This window comes from Triturus cristatus, chromosome 3_2, assembly GCF_964204655.1.
Source record: "Triturus cristatus chromosome 3_2, aTriCri1.1, whole genome shotgun sequence".
NCBI lineage: Eukaryota > Metazoa > Chordata > Amphibia > Caudata > Salamandridae > Triturus > Triturus cristatus.
Genome location: NC_140584.1, coordinates 406,965,150 through 406,989,295, shown reverse-complemented (window position 1 = coordinate 406,989,295; position 24,146 = coordinate 406,965,150). Strand labels below are relative to the sequence as shown.

Sequence of the window (24,146 nt, the reverse complement as noted above, 5' to 3'; positions counted from 1 at the left end):
CTCGTTAGTTTTTGGGTAGGATTCCCTTCTCCCATACATTACATAAATGCTAGACAGAGGCTTACACTGCAGTGCAGTCCTGGAAGAATATTATCGACGTCGGAAAGAGAAGTGGGAAGAGGTCTAAACCTGTTTCCATCTTGAATGTCTCTTCAGTGTAATGTAACAATTTGTATGGATAACTTCAACTGCTTTAAAAGAGAAAAGCGTTTTTGAGTGCTTTTACAATCATACGCCTTTAGGTGGCAGCAGCAGCTCATGTTCTGGCCACACTCCCTACGAACACCAATACGCTCCTCTAGATTCCCACGTCGTTAATGCCCAATGCAGTCTGAGCACTCGTCTGGTTAATACAGCAAGTTCGAGTGTTATTTTTTTGTTTTACATAATTAAATAAAATCCTTTAATAAAAAGGTCTCAATAAAAACATAATGAACCAGGGTTGTTTTTCCCCCCTGTGGAACATTATAAACATAACGCAGAACTTTCGCCCACACCCACATGGATGAGGGATTTTTGGGTGGGGAGGAGGTAAAATCATAGAATACTGTATTTTTTGCATTGGCAGAAGTTATGCACAGGAGGCACATTCCTAAGAAATTCTCCACTGGGCAGTAAACCAGAAGTGTAGGAAGGCGGATGAATGGCAAACACGCCTGTATGTCTCAGGATGCAGGATTCCGAGGACTGCAGCTCTCAAGGGACAAGATTGTTTGAGTGATTACCCAAGAGTCTCAGCAATAGCACAACTGCACTCACCACAGAGGTGCACAACTTTCTCATTTGGCGAAGTTATTAAACTAACAAGCACTGGCAATGCCAATCGGTCTCGCTTACATGCCAGTGCTTGTTAAAGGGAGTCTTTACTGTTTGTAACAATCAGGTTTCTGCTGCAGTTTTTATAGTGCCCACTAGGGCGCACCGAAAGGCAGCATACTAGTGTTGTTTAAACGTGGCTCTGTTTGCAATGCTGTGGTCGGGGCACAACGAATGATTAATCTCCATAAGGTGAAACCAAAAGGCTCCTGTGGGGAGGTCAAACACAGAGGTGCCAATTACGATCCGGCAAAAAAATTCCCCGTACGACTCGTATCCGGTCTTTTTACCGTACGAATCGTACAAGTGCCGTACAAACTGCCAATCACGATTCGCATGGTAAAAAGTCCATACGAACCGCATTGGGAATTATTCCCCACACGTCCTCGGGTCGGAAAATGTGTCCGACACGTCCTCGGACGATTTACCGTACAAATGTGAAAAGTGAAGTCCGACCGCGGAATCACGATCCATCCTGTGCGTCCGATGTTACAACCGTATGGAAAAAACACCGTCCGCACCGAACACCCATAGCAACCATGGAGACATGTGCCCGCATACGCGCCGTACCCCCCCCAGCCCCCGTATGTACGCGCCGACCCCCCCCAGCCCCCATACGTACACGCCAACCCCTCCAGCCCCCATACGTACGTGTCGTACCCCCGTGTATGTACACCCGTGTACGTTCGAGTCGTACCCCCACCCGTGTATGTACGGTGCGTACCCCGTGTATGTACACCCGTGTACGTGTCGTACCCCCGTGTATGTACACCCGTGTACGTGTCGTACCCCCGTGTATGTACACCCATGTACGTTCGAGTCGTACCCCCACCCGTGTATGAACGGTGCGTACCCCCAGCGCTGGGGGTACGCACCGTACATACACGGGTGGGGGTACGACTCGAACGTACACGGGTGGTACGACACGGGGGGTACGACACGTACACGGGTGTACATACACGGGGGTACGACACGTACACGGGTGTACATACACGGGGGGTTCGACACATACGTACGGGGGCTGGGGGGGTCGGCGCGTACATACGGGGGCTGAGGGGGGGTCGGCGCATACGTACGGGGGCTGGGGGGGGTCGGCGCATACGTACGGGGGATGGGGGGGGTCGGCACATACGTACGGGGGCTGGGGGGGTACGGCGCGTACGTATGGGGGCGGGGTGGGTACGGCGCGTACCGGGCCACCTACTCTGGTCGTTTCGCGCCGTACTTCGCTTTTCCGGCACTTTTTGGGTGCCGTGAAAATATCGCCGTCCGGACTGCTGTCGGTTCGAATCGTACTTCCTGGGTAGTGAAACGCTGCCTGAAAGCGTCCCGACGTCACGTCGCAGCATTCCTGGATCACATTCGTACGTATATTTTCGTCGGTCGGTGTTTTTTACGATTCGTACGGAAATGGTGTTTCCGTGCAAATCGTAATTCCATGTTTGTAAAGTTTTCCGACCGGGTACGAGTCGGACGGAGAAAACTCTCCCACCGACGGTTCGTACCCGGTTTTTACCGGATCGTAATCGGCACCAGAAAGGGAAGAAAGTAACAAAAAGGTGCAAGACTGACATAAAAGTAATATAATCTTGAGCGAGGAAGTGGCTTTGGGGACTGCTTTACACAATGCTGTTTCTCAATAGGCAACTGGAGCTGTCTGCAGAGAGGCCGCAAAAACGCAGCAAAAACGCAGTATTTTCAAAAAGCTTAGCATGACAATTTAGCGCACTTAAATAATCCATTCTAAAATAAAGATATTCCTCAGAACAAGGATTCTCCTGTTCATGGCACCACCCTCTTAAGACATTTTTTAGTTCAGGTCCAAGCTTCATCAATTTTCACAACTGGATACCTGAGAAAACCTCTTGTTGGGCAATTCAAACATCAACTAAAGCTTGGCAGAATAAGAGGCAGTTGGCATTACAAAGATCTACTAATACATTCATCCACAAAATAAGCTTCAAAGCATTAATACAGCAAAGCCTAAAAGCATCAGCCTGTCCCCGGACTACAATATTCAGTAGAACACGTAGTCCAGAAACAACTCCGTGATCTTTCCAAAACTGTAAACTTGAAATCGCTGACAGAATTCAAACTGTGAGCCAGGAAAAGAGGAAATGGGTGATGTGGCAAAGAAGCAGTAGATATTCCACACACACATTATGGTGCCTATTCACAAAGGTAAACTTATATGGGAGTAAATCTACACATGTAAAGTTACTCTTACACGTTGTAGTACATTTACAAGTAAAAATTTACTATAAAATGTAGATTTACATGTCACCACCCCTGAATTGATGGGGTGCCTAAATTACTAACACTAGTAATTTTTCACATGTAGGTGGAGAGCTCCCTATGATAAAGTATAGGAAAAAGTAGAAAAGTGTACTAAACTTTAAAAATAAATAGTTAACATTTTTATAATAAATATTTATGTATATTATATTAATTCTAAATGTAGAACAATGGCACAGCACTATTAACCTACTTTTGAATCACATATTTAATTTATTTACATATATACAATTTAAATTGTTAGTTTTTGTTTAAACCTAGAGCACGTTTATATTTATTCATGATGTATTAAAGATTATTAAAAGGTATTTATAGAATCCATTTAAATTAATTTATTTTAAAAAGAGTAAGTTACTTTAATTTTTAAATAAAAAAGGTAAATAAAATAGTTTAAAATAAAATAACTATTATATATTTATATGGTAACATTTAATTACATTTATATACATTTTCAAGAAATCAAAATAAATTAGTTTAACATTATTTACTATGGAGTGCCTCAATTGTTTTCTTTGGGAGGGTGTTGCAGTGCCACTGGTTGGCCTTGTGTGTTGCTGGATTTACTCCAGGTCTGAGCTGGAGTACATTTACCACTCTTTTGGGTTCTTTATGGCTGCAGTAGATTTAGAAGTGCAGTGAATGGGCTTACTCTTTTGTGGGTGGGTGCATGTTCCTCTCTAAACCCCTCCCATTTAGTAGTAAGTATTCCCCATTTTCCAACCACTCCCCCATCCCTGCCACAAGTATTCAAACTTGTGTGGAGATCTTCTCAGTCAAGGTGAAGATCTCTGCGCCGAAAAGATAGGAGAAGGAGAGACCGCCGCACATAGGTTAGTGAATGGCATTTTGTAGCAGGTGAGTAGTATTATTGCACTACTAAATGTACTCCAAAATTCTGTTTGTGAATAGGCCCCAAAATCTCAATTTTAATCAGGAACAAACAGAACTGCAAACTCTACAAAGCTAATGACACAATACTTTCTGTCTCGACTATTAGAAAGCAAAGTAAAGCAAACCAATTAGCTGCAGGCTTTTCATTTGAAAACCATACAATTGAATGTGTTTCTTGACAACTAACGTGGATATATTGATGGGTACCTTTGTAAAGGAACAATAGCTAAAATCAAAGAACAGTCTTCGTCTGACTACATATAAGCAGAAGCCAAAGCATGTCCTATCTAAGCAATGTACATCTTGTCCATTTCATAACACTTAGAAAAATAATTAGAAATTATCACTAGCTGGCAGGTGAAGATGTGAATGGTAAGAACAAAGCACTCTGCTGTATATCTGTAATATGAATACAAAAAAACAACTACAATTTGAGTTCTGAATCATAAATGCCACAAATGTCTGTATGGTCTAAAGGCTAATGTAATTCAGTGATCTAAAGGCAGATGTTTGTTCGTCTAGAGGAATTAGTTAATGATCGATAGCCAGACATTTCAACTTATTATTTAATGTGCTTTCAATTAACATAACTTTAGTAGTGTTTTGCTTTCTTTCGGAACGGCTCCTTATTTATTTATATATCAACCGTGTTGGCAGAGTGCTGATAATCCGCTTTCTTGTCATTTTAAAATACTGACTTACAGATGTGACCATTGCCATTTGATGGGGCGTATTCGTATATTTGACGGATGTTAAGCAGTTGTAAGAGCTCTGCCTTGTTGCCGTGGTATTGGTGTGGCTACAGTGGTCAGGTGTGGCCAAGGGCTGTTTGCCAGGGTTGAGCAATGAGTGAGGAGAGGTAAAACTCATATGCCTAGGGGCTCAGACTCCGGTCTGCATCGGAGGTAAAACCTCAATCTGGTCGTTGGCTGAATATTAGTACAACCAAGTACTGCTCTAGTCCACCAAACCACAGACAGGGCAACAGTCATGGACCTAAAATGATTGTATACTCATTGATATCCCCTAGTTACTAAGTGCAGAATACTTGTAGAAGAGATCTTTTAACGGTTGATTGACGGGACAACACAGGGACATACTCTGCATGCCTTTACCACACATTTTTTGGGAACTCATATTCTTTTTAAACTAATGCCTTTACCACATGTTGTTATATATATATATATATATATATATATATATATATATATGACGAAACTTCAGAACCTGGTTTGGCAGTCACACCAAAACCACTCAGGCACGGACCTCAGCGCGCTCAGTTCAATTCAGCAGACGATCAGGACCACATATAATGGTGAAGCAGTGAAGATTTATTTAATAGAAAATCGCCACCAAATAATTAGGCTTTCTGCCCTCCATGGCGCGTTTCGCTCGCATCACGCGAGCTTGATCACATGACGCGTCTCGTGGTCGGAAGACAGATTAAATAACAGAAATGGCAGAAAGTGCTCAACTGCCTTTCAACACAAGGAAAAACACTGTGAAGAAAATGGGGGAGAACAGACTATATATCGGCATTGAACTCCAAGATGGCACAGTATTGCAAAAGTTAAATACAAATAGTGGCTGTTGGCAATGTAAATAGGAGACATAAAATATGCATTCACATTAATCAGATTGAAACTGATGTGAACCTAAATATTGGGTATAACTTAGCTCATCTATTATATTGATAAAGTGCAAATGCAGACAATGAAGTATACATAAGTATAAAGTGCAAGTTCAAGATAAATCCCTGAAAAAACATTTGTTTCACATATATAAATAAATAGATCATTGTCAGATAATAATCTGCAACTGCAGGATTATTAAAAACTCCAGATAAACTGTGTCAATTGACCGATCAGCAGTATATAAAATACTACAACAGTAAGAACCAATAAACTGCAAGTGCATGATTATTAAAAGATCCTAATGTATGATGTCAATTGACCAATAATCAGTATATATGTAGAATTTAAAATAAGGGATTTAAAGCAAATAGCAGCTGAATACATATTATAAAGACCACTCAAAGGTCAGAGCAATTCATAGAGTACCAAATAGCAGCAACCATGACATATTTAGAGTGAGTGCAAATTCATACAAAGCCTAGCCGAATACCACATTTACCTATTGAAGAAAATGGAAATGCCAGTCCTATCTTAATTAAGTGCAAAAGAATGTGTAAACCTGCAAAAAGTGTGCAAAAAGACATTTGTGCAAAATTGAATTTCTAAAACAGCATACTATTGCCCTTAGACTATATTCAACATCATATAGTACCATTGATCAAAGATTTTACTACTCTAAAAACTTGAGCTTAAAGACCAAAAGGGTGTAAACGAACAGATGAAAAATTAAAAATCGAAAAAACTGTTCATACAGAAAGCTCGATAAAGAGGGACATAAAATATACCATTAAATTCATAGATTCAATTTAAAACAGAACAGGAAATCCAACAGTTATAAAAAATTATGCATATCCTCACTGTTGTTCAAACCGTTCAGAATTCGTGTCGAGGGCTAAGATAAAATATATATACATATTCGTATATTTTAAACATTGTGCAACAGAATATAATGAACTCTGTAAGACTGCTGTGCCTTTCAAAGTATTACAAAGTATTTTACAGAGATTGAAAGCACTGCGCCGCAGCTCAGATGGGTATTTTACCTGGACCATCGAAGTGCATTATGGTTCATTGTTGACCGACAGACTTGCACATTCTCAAGGAGTTTGCCTATTGGGGCGTGATGTCACATGACGAAAAATAAATCAAATAAACCGCTCACCTGTGAGAAAGGCTTCAGAGAAAGCTGAAACGCGTCAGGAAGGAGAGTGTTGCTGCCAGCGTTGTAATGCCAAATAAAGGGTGAATCTGTTCCTGAAACAAGAGGCGTCAGCTTTCCTTTCTGTTGATTATATATATATATATATATATATATATATATATTACCTACTGGCGATAGCCAGTAGGTAGTTATAGTTAGGACCACGTTTCCATAGGAAAACCTCAACATTCTATTTTGAATAACTTTGGCGCCGGTCGACGAATCCTCGCAAATTTTTCAAAATAGGTGGGGCGCTACGCTCCGCTCCTACCCTGAAAGTCTCGGGGGGATCCGTCAAGCGGGGGCTGAGATAAAAGGGGGGTCCCAAAACGCGTTTTTCCCATGCATTTTTCCATAGGACCTTTAGAACGAGCTACAGCCCGAACGGCTGAACAGAATTACTCAAAATTTGGCAGAGAGGTAGTCCCTAGGTCAAGGAAGTGCCTTTTGTAGGTTTGGTGTAAATCTGTTCAGTAGATTCTGAGAAAATAGCCTTTAAATCAATATATATATCTGAGCCAGCTTACGGTACGCTTACCGTACGCTTACGGTAAGCGTACGGTGGCGTGCGCGAGCGCGATTCTGATTGGCTCTTAGATCTTAGTAAACATTCGAATCGGCCGAAACCAGGAAGCGGCGGCCGCCATTTTGTCTCTCGCACTGAGAGTGATTTTTAAAATATCAAGCCCAAAAACATGTAAAGGGGCTGTTTTGACAACTCCCTCCCACATAGTCATGTTGAGGGAGTCCCCAAACATCCCCCAAGTGCAAAAACGGTTTTATTTTTTTTTCGGCAATTTCGCGGGGTACGCTTACCGTACGCTTACCGTAAGCGTACGGTAAAAAAATAAAAATAAAAAAAACACTATCCACACTTACCCCACCCCCTGTGCTTTTGGTGGCCGAAGGCCACCAAATGTACAGGGCTTATTATAAGGGAAAAAAACTTAGCATTTAAAAAACCGTACTAATTCACTGAAAAAACCATAGGTTTCACACACGTTATAGTTAGGAATTAGCATTTAAAAAACCTTGCAAATTCACTGAAAAAACCATAGGTTTCACACATGTTATAGTTAGCGGAAATTTTACTGATAAAAAACCAGTGAAATTCCCCCGTTATAGTTAGCGCAGGCAACTATAACTCACGCGACTGCAATCTTCTGCTGATGACATATGTGTCTTTATGAAAAAAAAATATTTGTAATATATGTATAGCTAAAAATGTATGGAAGAAGACATGGGCAAATAAGTGTCTAAATACAGTATTAGCATCAGCAGAGGATTGCGGTCGCGTGAGTTATAGTTGCCTGCGCTAACTATAACGGGGGAATTTCACTGGTTTTTAATCAGTAAAATTTCCGCTAACTATAACATGTGTGAAACCTATGGTTTTTTCAGTGAATATATATATATATATATATATATATATATATATATATATATGTGTGTATTTGTGGGGGTAGAACCCTCCAAGCCCCCTAAACTCATCTTAAATTCATGGTAAAGGCATATGTTTTAAAAGCATATGCGTTCTAAAACATCTGTGGTAAAATATGTGTGGTAAAGGTACAAAGTGGTAAAGGCTGGTTCCCTTTTTTACCGGGATATGAACTACAAATCCATCCATCAATTTCTTACCACTTTGTGAAGATGGAAGGATGAGTTGAGCTATGACGGATTTGAATCACTCACTGATCAGGTCATTTCAACGGAAGTTAGGAGGTTTATGTTATAGACCTTCAAAAAAAACCAATTAATCTGACTGCCACATAACCCTGCTACATTATGGCAACACTCACGGCCTAGACACAAAGATGGAACTGAAGGACAAGTTACAAGGCTAGCAATCCTTGGCAATTAGCTAGGGGTTGCTAGCCTTGTAATTACCCACTTGAGGTTTAATACTTGGAGCCTGCAGGCTACTGCCAGGGGGACACACCCAGCCCTGGCAAGGGGCACACTTAGGCGGCTGGCATGCAGACCTAGTGCCCTTGTGTAAGGCGTGGCCTTTCCCTCCTGGGTATTTAACTAGTTCTTCTTTAATCTAAGTGGATGTCTCACACAGTGTACTCATGCATCAACAAGAAACTGGCGATTGCTCTAAATGTCTTTTACTTCTACTCATGTTATTGCAAACGCACGTGATGCCATTTTCTTTAACTTATTGTTACTGCGCTTATGTTAAAGGTATTCTCCAAATTGTGTACTGTTCTATGCTTATTTTATTCCTGCAATTGTAACGGTTTTGTACAGAGGTATGGAATTATTTTACTGAATGCCTCCTTCTATTACTGTTAATGCAGACGTAGGGTGACCAGATTTTTTAAACCAAAAACCAGGACATTTAGCAAAAATGGAAGGACTACAATTTTGCATAAACCGAGCGCACAAAATGACGGAGCTCATTAGCATAGAATTACAAAAGAGGCACTAAGAATATTAATAAAATGCAATTTTTTAAGGCAGTGTCATGCCCTTTAATTAAATTGATGTCTTATAACAGCTGATAAATCTCCCTGCTTTGGAAAACATTAAAATGCCCCTCCCACTGTTTTCAGTCAACCCTCTCTAAAAACGGGGACATAAGCTAAATTTGCTGAAACCTGTCAGGACAGCTGGTGGGAAACCAGGACAGTGCTGGCAAACCCAGGTCACCTGGACACCCTATGCAGACGCCTTGCAAGGCGCTTTGAAACCGTGACGAGTGGAGTCCGTGCTATACAGAACAATACATAAATAAAGAGGTAAAAAAAAGGTGCCACGAAGAACTACTAGAACAAAGTCTAAGAATGACGGCTCTGCTCAGGGTGCCTTTCAGAGCAACACTTGCCGTGCTGATCCACTTGGTGGCGCTCTGATGCTGCCCAACCTTACAACAGATTTTGAAATAAAACGAGCTTGAGAAGTTAGGGACAGCTAGTGCTACTTTAAGCCTGTACGCAGAAACGCGGGCGTTTGACATTGCATCATCTCTCGTTAAAATTTGGAGAAAGGTAAGTGAAAACAGTACACCAGTTCCCCTTGCAATGTTACGCCGCGGCCTTCCCCTTCACTCCTGGCCCTGAAATGATACAGGTGATGAGGTTCATTCACTGCGCCCCCACCCGCCAATAACTTTCCGTGTGAGTACCTTTGGGTTCTCATATAGTAACTAGGGCGAGGAAGGTCTATAACAGTCCACATTTCGTGACAAGATTTTTGACAGAAATAGCCTCCTTCTGTTATTAATCACAAGTGTCGAGATTGGCAGGCCTGGATTGGGGTCCAAGCACAGAAAGGACTGATCAGCAGGGAGTTTGAATACCTTTGCACACACTCTGGTGGGCCGTGCAAGAAGCTTTCTCCCCTGTGGAACAATTCAAGCTCAAACTCTTATCAATCGCTACTGATAGCCCGGTTCACAACCTTTTTACACTCGCTACCTAAGCTTTTGTGCTTCAAAAAGTGAACAGTTGGCAGAAAGTCTGAGTTCTTGCTTTAAAAAGTGAACAGTACGCCGCAGAAAGTTCGAGTTCTTTCTTTAAAAAGGAAGAAGTAGGCAGAAAGTCCTAGTTCTTCCGAGTTCTTGCTTTAAAAAGTGAACAGTGGGCAGAACGTCCGAGTACTAGCTCTAAAAAGTGAACAATAGGCAGAAAGTCTGAGTTCTTGCTTTAAAAAGTGAACAGTAGGCAGAAAGTCCGAGTTCTTGCTTTAAAAAGTGAACAGTACGACGCAGAAAGTCCGAGTTCTTTCTTTAAAAAGTGAACAGTACGTCGCAGAAAGTCCGAGTTCTTGCTTTAAAAAGTAAACAGCAGGCAGAAAGTCCGAGTTATTGATTTAAAAAGTGTACAGCTAGCAGAAAGTGGGAGTTCGTGCTTTAAAAAGTGAACAGTAGACAGAAAGTCCGAGTTCTTGCTTTAAAAAGTGAACAGTACGTCGCAGAAAGTCCGAGTTCTTGCTTTAAAAAGTAAACAGCAGGCAGAAAGTCCGAGTTATTGATTTAAAAAGTGTACAGCTAGCAGAAAGTCCGAGCTCGTGCTTTAAAAAGTGAACAGTAGACAGAAAGTCTGAGTTCTTGCTTGAAAAAGTGAACAGTAGGCAGAAAGTCCGAGTACTAGCTTTAAAAAGTGAACAGTACGCCGCAGAAAGTCTGAGTTCTTTCTTTGAAAAGTGAACAGTACGCTGCAGAAAGTCCGAGTTCTTTCTTTTAAAAGTGAACAGTATGCCGCAGAAAGTCATAGTTCTTGATTCAAAAAGTGAACAGTAGGCAGAAAGTCCGAGTTCTTGCTGTAAAAAGTGCACAGCAGGCAGAAAGTATGAGTTCTCGCTTTAAAAAGTGTACAGCTGGCAGAAATTCTGAGTTCTTGCTTTAAAAAGTGAACAGTAGGCAGAAAGTCAGAGTTCTTCCGAGTTATTGCTTTAAAAAGTGAACAGTAGGCAGAAAGTCTGAGTTCTTGCTTTAAAAAGTGAACAGTAAGCAGAAAGTCCGAGTTCTTGGTTTAAAAAGTGAACAGTAGGCAGAAAATCTGAGATCTTGCTTTAAAAAGTGAACAGCGGGGAGAAAGTCCGAGTTCTTTCTTTAAAAAGTGAACAGAAGCCAAAGTCCGAGTTCCTGAAATTCCAGATTCCTGATTTAAAAAAAGACTGCAGGTCAGCATACATTTCTACACACAGACTAGACGTAGTCAAATGAACAACGTAAACATCTATATTACTTTAAAATTGTGTGTTCATGATTCACGTGTTTTTATTTCTTTCATGATGTTCTCTCCAAATTGAAGCTCTAAATTTCAATGTTTTATGTCTAGTACTACAATACCCCCGGTGAGTGCACTTCATAACAATATGTAAGTAAATAAATAAATACAAAGTGGCAGATGTACGGATGGTCTTGAAGTGTTTTTTTGTTGTTTGTTTGGTTTTTTTTAAAATGTAATAACGCAACCAAAAACATTGCAGCCAATACAGGAAAAGGAATACAGACACTCTGAATGTAAAACAAGCATTTGCAATGCAATAGGTCTTGCATTTGCAAGAGTTTAAGCTATTAGCATTGTAAATGACAATGCATTTTATATATATGTTGGTTTTCAAAACCGGTAAATAAAAAGCATTGCCAGTTACAATGCCAATAGTTTAAACTCTCGCAAATGCGAGACCTATTGCACTGCTTCCTGTTTCTGTTCGGGCTGCTAGTCTCCAGATGGTGAGCAGAGGCCACCATGATTGAAGCTGAGGGAGGAGACAGCTGCAGCCGAAGAGAGGGAGCAAACAGGGAGGAGAAGGAATCAGCTGCATTGAGCCGCGCCGATGAAAAGAAAGGCGCATCTCAATGAAGTCTATTTTTTTCAATATTGAAAACTTTTGGTAAGCTGCACAGCACGCCTCTTGTGGCGTGCTGCTTACTAAAAGCTTGCAATGTTGAAAAAATAGACTTTGGCGAGCCGCGCCTTTCTTTTCTTCGTCATGGCTCACCAAAGTCTATTTTTTTCAATATCTCAAGATTCTGGACAGCAGTGCAGCACGCCACCTGTGGCAAGTAAAGCGGGTGCCGCTGCCGGAAAGCATGTCGTGCCTGCAGTAGGAGAAAATCATTGAAGAAAATAGTGCTCACAGACTGTAAATAAAACATACGTGTAACTACACAAGTAAAAGGAACAGTCCTCATGGGAGGTTACAAATGTAGAAAAGGCGGTACTAAGGAGGGACTAGCAAGCCTATTAATGAATCAGAAGCCACCATTTACAAAGGAGAATGACACAAGCCAATAAAAAATATAGGAGGAGAATGGGCAGAGCTTCAAGTCCATATCTAAATACAGCATGTCTCAGAGATACAGCGCAAGCGCCTAGTCGAGCCCTAAAAACAGTCCAAGCAGGGCCAAACCCATTTAACTGTAGCAGCATAAGAGAAGGTGGTAGAAGAATGTGGTGAGCAACTGCGCTTAGTGCCATGATGGTGGGGGTTAAATGCCCCAAGAGGGCAAATGTGGGGGAGGGAGCCCCGAGGTATGCCATAGATAGGATCCAAATGACGGCTAGATACCACAAGGGCAGGAGGGGATGGGGGCTAATTCAGAATATTGCTCAATCCTGTCCTGGCAGAAGGCGTCTTGGAGCCAGGACGAGGCGACGGGGTTCTGTTTTGCAACGAAACTATAGCGACACATCGTTTGGCAAGCACTAAAAGCAAAGAGGCGAGACATCAGCATGAGGGTGGGAGCGCTGAAGTGTATAACTGGTCCAAATCAGTCATCTATGTTCTAAGTGGTAATTGCCCTCCTTGCCCAGGGATATCATCATTAACGAAGCAGAAGTGGGATTCAAATATCTGGGTATCCATGTCTCTCAAGATCCGACCCATTTCTATGAACACAACCTCTTGCCCCCACTGCAAAGACTTAGAAGTGATGTCAGACATTGGAAATCTCTCCGCTGTCCCTGTTGGGGCTTGCAGCGCTATTCAAAATGATGTCCCTACCACGCTTTCTATATGTCCTGCAAAACTCGCCTTGTCCGGTAGGGGCAGAATACTTTTAATCTATAGAAAGCTCCCAAAGAGAACTTTTGTGGGAGGGAAAACCACCGAGAATATCCATCCAGAAGCTCACACAGGGGTGGTATGATGGGGGAATCGGCCTCCCGGATATCAAAAGATATTACTGGGCTGCGCAACTTACTGCGATTAATCAATGTATGTATAGGGGGACCCTGGATACCAAATGGATAAGTGGCTGCCCCCGGGGGGAGACTTCACAGGGGCACTCTATACCAACCCCACCAAACTGAACCTGTCAGGCCCCACTATGCATGCTGTCCAAGTGTGGCTGGCAGCTACAAAGAGGCTGGGTTGGGAGGGTAAAGTCACATGGGCCACCCCACTCTGGGACGCAGAATTACTTGGCAATTTAACACAGACTAAGGGCTTCGACCGATGGGACTTGATTGGCATTTCCAGGGTTGGGGGATCAGTGGAGGGCGGGAGAGATAGTCACTTTTGCCCAACTACAAACGGAGTACGAACTCGTGAACACTGAACACTTCAGATACATACAGATCAAGCATGCACTGCAAGCGGTGATAGCAAAGGGGGAAACGCCACCAGACTTCTCCCACTCCCAGTTAGAAGACAGGGTTTTAGACGAGTAAATGCCGGAATAATCCATATCAATGACTAATAAAAAACTAATCATCAACATGTCTAACTCCCTCCTCCGGCTCCGAGCTAGATGGGAACATGACGTAGTGGGATTGGAGGATGAGGAATGGCTTGAGGCACTCGCTTACCCCAAAGAGATTGCTATCTCCTCTAGGCTGATACTCATACAGCTGAAAATACTCCATAGAACATATCTTACGGGCCCGGCGCTGGTAAGGATGGGCTATGGAACCGAAGCAGGATGCATGAGGGGATGTGGCCAAGAGGGCACCTTCGTGCATATACTCTGGGAATGTACATGTATTTAGACGTATTGGTCTGAGTTGACAGAGTGTATGGAGGAAGTGATGGGTAATAAGTGACTATAGTATAAAGATGTGCCTCCTGAATATATGGGGCCTGACTGATTTAAACAGTAAAGAGAGAATATGGGTGACACTTAGAATGATAATTACTAAACGGAACATTGCGACACTGTGGAGGTCGCAGGAATCACCGTCACTTGCAGCATGGGAAAGAGACATGGATTGGTGCATGTTGACAGAGAGGACAGTGTATTAATCCAGATGGTCTCCCAACAAGTGGTCACAGATTTGGGAAAAATGAAACGGGTACAGGGGAGGAATATGTGAGCCCCCGCAGCTGAGACGGGGACACGATCCAGAGTAGACCAAGTGCAAGTTGGCTGAATATGCAATTGTCATGGACCGGCTACGATCCGTGGTCTGGGGGAAAAGTTAACAATAACTATGCACCCTTGAACGCTCATGTTTGTAAAGTGTTTGCACTGTGTAAGCTAGTCATCAATAAAAAGAGTTTTTAAAATGAATAAAGAAATTAGTCTCTCATGCATTCAATGGAAGCACGTTGTGGAAGGCAGAATGATGCACCAAAGAACCAATAGAGAAAGTAAAACTCCTCTGGGTGGAGCCAAAGCCCACAGAAGAGAGGCTTTTCTTTCACACAGAAGAGGCTCCACAGCGCTGTGGAAACAGATAGGTGTTACAATGACCCACCAATGGCATTCTGTTCTCTGAGCTCAGATGGATGGAAGGCTAAATTGAACCATGGAGATTGAAGCTACAATTACTTGATGCACACTATTCTTAGCGGTGACTGCTTGGCCGCAGCAGTTATTCGAAGCATGACGTCACTCACATTTCATTGAGATAACTACATGATTCTCCGTATTTCCGTCTGGGCATCCGAGCGGATTCTGATAAGATAGCACAGTGAGCGGAGTACCTGCTTAGAGACCTGCAAAGGCTAACTCAGACTCTCATCATTCAGAGGGTGAGCAAATAAGTACCACTCGGTTGATAATAACACCTGCACTCTAAGTGACTACACACTATTTAAATAATTATGCAGTTTCCTAAACAAAATTGCAGTTTTATAAGACACAGCTCTTCAACATTACATACAAAACTAATTATCGCACTACATTTCTCAAACAACAAACCTGACCTATCCTTCATTATTGCGGCTCTATACATTTCACTCACCACACAAAAAGCAATGAACAATAGAAAAAGGTATCATCGTACAGAGAATTTTCTTTCCACAAATATAAAAAGGGGTTTTGATACTCCTGCGTCCTCAAGTTAAGGAATAATTTATTTGAGTCGGTATCTGGTATCTTACATAAATATGGATGAGGCCCATCCACTTATTTAATTGGTAAATGATGGGACAGTGAAGGCATCCTCTTAACATCTCATCTGGTTTTAATTCTCCAAAGGCACTTAAGCCCAATAAAGCTGGAGATATATCTGAATAAAACATCTCTTTCAATTGTCTTGAAAAAAACAAACCTGTTAGTGTGCAGTCTTATATCGATTACCTTACTATACGGGTTCTGCTGTTCCAAGAAAGAGATTGATGCAAATGTCCCAGTACATTCAAACAGCATTTTTCATAAATAGTCATCGTTGTGCTTACAGAAAAGTAAAAAAAAAAGTTAACACAATTCCCCTCCTTTTTTGCATGTAGTAGAATTCTCGGGGTAAGCTCAGTTAATAACTAGAATTGTGCTGCAATTTACTCCCCAATTGTCAGCTCCACCAGTAACTTGAAAGACAACTTCGCCCCCACGCACTTTAATAACAGAGCCAGAGAGAAGCCTCCGACTTCAGTTTGCGCTCAGCACTATATAAGCAACCATTAATATTGGTTATTGCCGTAAAGACTATATCGAGTTTATAAAATCTATATAAGGCTTTAAAAAACTGGAATGTGTCTGTGGAGTTACATGAGATACAAGAATGATAAAGTGAAAATCCAGTGGGCAGTCGTCAGTGCCTTGCGCCAAGCAATGTCAAAGTGAAACAATGGAGGCATTTGTCTGCAGTCAGGAGCTCCCATGTTGAAACTGGGGATCCTAACAATTCTCGGAGTTTAATGAGAACGGAGTCAGGTAGCTAGCTACTCGGAAAGATTGAAGCGATATTTATATAGGCATGAATAATACAACTCTGATGACATCTGTTTGGATGGGGATGTTCCCTACATGATATACAGTTAAGTTCCCTTGCCCAGAGTGCCCAAATGTGTTTACCTAGGATCCTGTTTTTTCCCCATTTTGGCCTAGCCGCACAATAATCTAGTGTGCACACAGAGATCCAGGTCTGATATTAAGTGAGGTCCTGGACCGGTCACCAGGAGGGGAGGGGAGCACCTCTCCTCATTATACAGACGGTGAATTACTGTACCTGTCATAGGTTTAGCACATACAGTAGTGGTGGCAGTGTACCGCACTTTGTTAATCCACAATTGTGGCCAGACCTTTCTATCTGAGTTACTCGAATGGGGGCCTTCTGGCCCACTCATATAAAGTTCTGATTCTATCGGATTATCCAAATCCTAGTACCAACATTCAAGGTGTATGCATGTGTGTTTTGTGCATGTGGCCCGAATTGTACATTCATGGTGTGTCTAAGGAAGTCAGAGTAATGGAGGTCTGTCTGCAGGATCTATTTTGGATGCCACAAGCCTGAATTGCTGCATGAGATGAAGGCAGGGTTGTGTTTTTCAGTCAGTGAAAGCGTAATGCTGCCATTCCTGATACTGGAAGTCAAGGCTCCTTTAGAAATTCAAATAGGCCTTTTACCAAGTAAGGAGCTGCTGATTAGTATTCCTAAAAACACTGCCATTTGGTAGATGTGGGGGGGAAGATAGGACTGCAGACTCTGTTGTGCAAGGTTAAATTGACTCCTTAGGGGAGGCCCAGCATTTTAGTATTTCCAGATTACATGCTTCACTCTGGCTAATGATAACCAGGTGTAGAAACCTCACACCTTTTTGTGCACCTGTTGTGGGTGCTCCTGGCTGGAGACACCCTGCTATGCAAAACATCACTCTACAAAAAGTATTTGTCTAGAAAGCAGAATGCAAAAGACACTTAGAAGGAGGACCACCTCAAACCGGTTCTGAAAGTGCAGGCTGAAAGTGCAGGCAATAGATCTACATCTCCTAACTGCTTGTTCTGTGTAAAGTTGTTGCTCCAGTACCAAGTTCTCTATGAGCACGGAAAGAGGTGCTCTGCACAGTATTCAGAAGACTGCTGTGCAACCAAAGCTGATGTCTGTCTGATGTCCAGATTCACAGAGAGGGAAGAGCCATCACCCAAGTCTACCCTTTGCTGTAAGAGTTGTTGACCTGTCCTGATGTATGGAAAAGCCAGCCTGCCTGAAAGGGAAGGAGTCTTTCAACCCTGCTGTAGAAGTGATGGTTCAGCAGGAGCAAGATGATGTGTGATCCCAGAGTGGTGAGAGCTATAAGAAGAAAACAACTGTCCTGCAGCATGACCAAAGATTGCTGAAGCCTGTGGGGACTCTGATCCTCTAAAATGACCAGGCGGTCATGCTAGAAAAGAAGTTACTGCGTGTCCTGAGCCATGAGCCAAAAAAAGAAGTCTGGGCGTTACCTGAGCCGCAGTTCCCAAAGACAAAACTGCAGTGTCACTTGAGCTGCTGAAAGTAAAGACAAAACCACAGCAAGACCTACTCTGCATTCACAGAGTGTGGGGCGTGTGCTGGGCCTTGCCATATGACAGAGCTGCACCATTGTGAGACACACCTGCACGTAGCCATACCATCCTGAGACTGGCCTGCATGTAGCCCCACCATCCTCGACACGATTGGCCCAAGCAGGGCTACACAGATGTTCGAACACATACTTAACCAGTCAGTGATCCAGAGTCTCCCGGAAAAGCTGTCTCAGCCTTTGAGGAGCCACCCCTGTCCCCGGAGAACACGGAGCAGATACTTCATAGGAAAAGCGACTGCCAAGAGAGACCCTGGCAAGATTGATGGCTTGCCCTCATGCAGAAGCAAGAGAGCGGACAAATGGAGGAGTTGGTGGGCACCAACATTTACCGACCCGAACACTGACTAAGAAACCTTATTTGGTGATATACAATGTAGTCAGAGAGACTGCATGCATTGAGAGACTACGGGGTAATTTGCGGCTGAGCCTGGCACTTGACATAGGAGGGAACTGCCTGTACTATAGAGGGGGACTGGTGCCAACAGTTGCAAACAGCCAAGAAAGTCTCAAGAGTCCAGGACACCAAGTTGCATTTTGTTTGTGTCGTATGAGTAATATGTAGTTTTAGTGTGCCTTCAAATACCTTTCTGTTTGAAAGTAGAGCACTGTGGTGGACAATCTTTTAGTACACTAAAGTGTTCTTGTTGAGTTCTAAGCTCGAGGATTCTCACACTACCTCCCTGAGAAGCGACTGTTCCCCAGAGCTTCCACTGCCAGAGACATGCTGACGGCGTTGTCCATAGCCCAGTTTGAAGAACCAAGCAGAGCAGGCTTCAGGTCAAAGGCCAATAACATGAACAACTATGGTTGAGGCCCAGTAGCCCCTGCTTGCTCTTCTTACTCACTGAACAGGGTCTGACAATACCCTACTCCTTGCAGGTGACAACTATAAAGTCTTCAGCAACAGATTTCAGAGGGATGAAAACAGATGCTCAAGAGCTCACCCTAGGTAGTAGCCCCAACAAACAATGGGACACGCTTCCAGTAATCAATAAAAGGAAAGAATACTGGAAAGACCATTCACTGACAACTTTGCGAGTCAGATTTTTTGCAGTTTGTGGTGAATATAACGAAGGGCTCTTCTTAAGTCAGACCACAGAAACTCTTATAAGTTGGTGAGATAAGTAGCCTGACACACAAACATTACTTAAAACAGAAGAGTGTCCATTTTTGGCAGACAGCACGTCAATGCTTAAAGGGTTTGCAAGAGTATAGAAATAGAAGTGGAGTACAATAAACTGCCACTGGCATATTGAGGAACTTCGCCTGAAATACACTCTGACCAAAACGGGAGTGTACACAGAGCTCTTTTCTCCTTTGCATAATTTATGTATCACTCTAAGCTTTCAAGTAGCTCGGTTTCACTGTTATTAGTAGGCCTGCTTATGAGTGGACTAAGTTATACTACTCTGCTCAGCTTTAATGAGAATTAAATGTGTGACAGGAATTGCTTGCAAATTATTCTAGATGAACTTGTTTCCCATAATCCAAAAGCTGCAACTAGTCGTCTTAGAATGGTAAATGTGATATTATATTTTTACGATATTTTAGTAATACAATACTAAACACACCGGCAAAATACAGGACTTTAAGTGGATTACAAAAGAGAGATGGAAGTGGATTTATGTGTTTAAATTTAAAATGTTCTTTGTTTAAAGTTGAAGTTTACAAAAGTGGCTTCTTTTTTGACATGCTTTCAACGGGTTTGACTTCTCACTACATTTATTTACACTGTACGGTACGACATGGTGTCTTATAGTAAATTCAGACTGCTTATACACATTTTATACATAGGCCTATAATAATAGGCAGTGAGACTTAACGCCCCCCTATATACTATATACTGTTGGCACAAAATGGGTAGACAAAGATGCTAGTGCACATGACTCCAGGATACTTTTTGTTTCGACCTGTGATGCTATGAAAGTTGAATATCCACAGTTGTGGGTTTGTTCCGATGTCAAGGTCTCAGATTTGTCAAGTGCCAGAGCAATCCTGCATTCATTCAGTCTGCAGAGATAGTGAATTTAAAAGGCCTTTACCATGCAGACATAATAGAACTCTTCTAAATTTACAAAGAGGTGTGTGAATATGACACACATCAAGATCAGGATAAGAAAACTGGTCTCACAAGGAAGCTCACACGAAACGTGGAAAGCGGTGACGAAATAACTACATAGTGAGACAGGGAAGAAATATACACTATCATTATTACGATCTCTTAATAGCTGAAGTGATAATGAAGCCCGTTAAAAGAGAACTACAGGCTTGTGAGAAGTCAATAAAAAAAAGTATAATAGAGAACCAAATTAATGTATAGAAATTACACCCACTTCTCTCTAGGGATTGCATTTTCTTTTCCTTTGTCGGTGTCAATATTTAATCAATCATGTACTTCTTTATCACAATTTCCAGTATGAACGCAATTAAATGGCACATACTTGACCATCGCTCTTTGCGCTCGCTAGAGAGGCAAAGGACTGGATGTACATGTTTTCTGAGTACCTGTATTACTCACTGACAGGTATTGAGAGAAACTCACATTGCCTTCAGCATCAGCTCCTGAGCTCTCATTCGTGCTTGTCATTAACCTTCGGCGACTCAGATCACTGTATGCACAATTCAAAAATCAAGTGTAGCATGAACAAAACTAGAGAAACAAAACGTCTAGAAAAAGCAAATACTCTTAGGGAATACAAGATCAGGTAAAACGCGGAATGTAAAGAGGGACTGCATAGATGACATGTATTACCTTGAGGATTTTTTACAGTCACGGAAAAGAGGGGGGATCAAAGTACAAAGACCCGCACCAATCTAGAACGTCTCAGCAATTTTTAAACAACAAACAAGGTGCAAAGAGCCTGGGACACAATCCCCTATGTCCCCAAGCTAGGGAAAACCAGGTGGAAGTCAACTGGTTTCACTAGACACATGCAACAAGAGATAGCTCTGCACACTTGTAAAAATTTAATTCTCAATAGCCCACAATAGGGTACAATTATAGTGTAGTTGTATGCTTATATAAGGAAACAACGTTATTCAGTTGAAGTTGATTTTTCATCTTTATTCATTATGCAACCGCATTTCGTCCACACATGGACTTCTTCAGAGCTCAATAATAATGTTTCTCTATTATCAGATGTTCATGGTCAGTCAACATGTTTAACACAATCTGTTTGTGAAAGAAATTGTCCGGTCATCGTCCATCTTATGTTTCCATTGGGGCAAAGTAGTGAGTTGGTCACAGTGTTCTTCCGTCCCCAAAACGTCCGTCCAATTCGAATCGGACGGACGTTTTGGGCACGGAAGAACACTGTGACCAACTCACTACTTTGCCCTAATGGAAACATAAGATGGACGATGACCGGACAATTTCTTTCACAAACAGATTGTGTTAAACATGTTGACCATGAACATCTGATAATAGAGAAACATTATTGTTGAGCCCTGAAGAAGTCCATGTGTGGACGAAACGCGTTGGCAGTTGCATAATGAATAAAGATGAAAAATCAACTTCAACTGAATAACGTTGTTTCCTTATATAAGCATACAACTACACTATAATTGTACCCTATTGTGGGCTATTGAGAATTACATTTTTACAAGTGTGCAGAGCTATCTCTTGTTGAGGGTTTTTTACAGTCATTGGTGAGAAATAACGAGCCCAATAGGGAGCCATTTTCATGTCGGTTTTTATTTACTGAGATCCGACAGGACCCGACCCACATAAAGCACTGTCCCTCCCCTATTCGAGCACTACTCGATCTTCTTATTTACTTAGCTGTAATCCATTCCTCCACTTTTTCATTAACGGTTTTCCTGCCCTCACGTGACTAGATTACCTCATGCTCAGCGTAACTTTACCTTTCTTGCACAGGCATTAAGCCTCACATACACCATTACTCCGGTATAGACCTTTCACGCTTGTAGTATCTCTGCTTTCCCGTTACCTCTCAATGACCCTTCCTTACCGACATCCGCTAACACACTCTCTCCCTATTAATGAGACATTGCATGTATATTATTTTAGCATTCCCCCATGCGCACCCCCCTGAGGGTAGTGCTTTCGCATGCATTGCGTTTCATAAGACACTGGTATTATCTCCTCCCTGCCACCCTCTAGAATTACCATTTTTTTGCTCTCAGTGCCGCGGTTCGCTTGCCTCGACATGGCGCCTCCACTCCCGCTCTCTCCTGGCTAGTGACTGCTTAAGACAGTAAGGCGAAGGAACGGCTAGTGCACCTGGATCCACTGAGTAACGAGAAGAAGCGACCTCAGGACCAAGTTGTGTTGACAGCTCACTCCGGAAGCAAAGCGTTGTTGGCTCAATGGCCATGCGCGGCACTGACATGGAGGAGGGGAGAGGTGGGAGAGCGTGCCCATAAAACTGAGTGGGATCGTGCAATCTAGCGGCCATCTTGGAATACACTATTGTATTATTTCTTCCGTATATATTTAATTTTGATTTCACATAATAAAGTGTAGTCACTTCGAAATACAGTTTTTTAACATGGTGATGATTTAATGCTAGGTTACTTTGATTGTGTATTTATTTTGTAAATATGTTTTTAAGTTAGCTTAAACAGGTTACTATATTTAAAGGTTACCTAAAAGTACGTTTTTGTGAAATAACTTACGTTCAGTAAGATTTTAGTTGTTATCATTCCGCAAAACGTTCCATTACTGTTCGTTGTTGTTTTAAAACCAGTAATGGAAACTTGCAGCAATTGTCAATCTTTTATTTGCATAACCAGACGCATTTTTCGCCCGCTTTATTACAGAGATCGTGAACTACTAGAGTGCTAACTTTCAGACGAAGAACTCAAACCAGACTGTCACAGATGGGAAGCTGCTTGAATAGATGTGAAATTTGCAATATTTCCTTTGGTACAGAGAGCTTAGTTGCCTCCCTTGTTTGAAAAAACATATCGGCACTGCTCACACATGCTAACATTGTGAAAGCGGAAAGAGGGAGACTGAAAAATGTCCTGGTTAATACGAAGAAAAGTTTCAATTCTATTAAGGACGCGGAGGCGAGGATTATGCATAACTTTCTTCACTCTATTAACAGCGCGTTCAAAGATAAAGTTTAAAAAAAATCACAGAACTACAACTCCCATGAACACTATGAGTAACCATGGCCACCAATTGTTCAATCATATAATAGTCTGAATGTCCATATAATACTGGTGATGTCATAGTCCTCCCTTTTCTTCGCTGGAGGAAGTTAAGACCTCGGGACATTGCTTCGTTTTAGAATCCGAACCGAAGAAGATATGGATAGAAGGTTATAAAGCTCTCACGTAATTGATCTCTTACCATTGCATCCAACATTCAAGAAAAATGTATCGAACGCCATGAGAGTATCATAGAACATGACAAACATTATCATACTGTAATGAAGGTGTTCCATTACCCACGTATGACACAGCCTTGAAGGTTTTTGTGGTAAATGGAAAGTCCATGGGCCAGGTATATAAAACAGGTTGGATTTATTGAAGGTTAGTTCCAGGTTAAGTTCATTAGAAGAAGATAGGTAGATGTAAAGTAACCCCACCAGGAGCAGTCTCCCTGCCACTCAGCCTGCCTGCCATCAACTGACACTCCACACAAGCCAGGCACTCAAACATTCCATGAGGTCATCAGGCATTCTAACACTCATACTAGCTGAGCAGCAGGGAAGGCCCAGCCAGAGAAAGGAAAGACACAAGTCAATTATAACATATCCCCCTTCCTTAGGGAAACAAAATGCAGAAGTGAAGGAAGCAAACACAAACATCAATATATACAATGCATTCTGAAAGAAAAGCATTTACATTGCAAAGGAAAGCATTTACATTGCATTCTCAAAAATAAACATATTGAGATTAACCTCATCCCCTCCCTTATGCAAAATGAAAACAAGCTTTAAAGCCACTCATTGGCATACCACTTAAAACTTGAAAATCTGATAAAAATCCAGAAATGGGACACTCAACTCCCACAATCTCCACGTAATAGGGGAACACAACTTCCTATGATCCATAACTGGGGCAATTAGCTCCCAAAACCTCACCGCAAAAGGGTACTCACCCCCCTAGGAACAGAACTGGGGCACTCAGCTCCCACAACCTTACCGCAA

At 42.1% G+C, this 24,146-nt stretch overlaps 1 protein-coding gene across 2 annotated transcripts in view; it reads right to left on the bottom strand.

Annotated features, from left to right (window-relative positions):
• The window catches only part of TRAPPC3 (trafficking protein particle complex subunit 3), an 81,590-nt gene extending 59,219 nt beyond the window's left edge, over positions 1-22,371 (bottom strand). The window contains exon 1 of one of the 2 annotated variants that reach the window (XM_085647966.1): positions 22,154-22,371. In XM_085647966.1, coding sequence (XP_085504092.1) covers positions 22,154-22,195 — 42 coding nt within the window. In that variant the 5' untranslated portion in view covers positions 22,196-22,371. The remainder of the gene's footprint in view (positions 1-22,153) is intronic. The other variant, XM_085647965.1, reaches the window with a different exon arrangement.
• Positions 22,372-24,146: the final 1,775 nt, after the last annotated feature.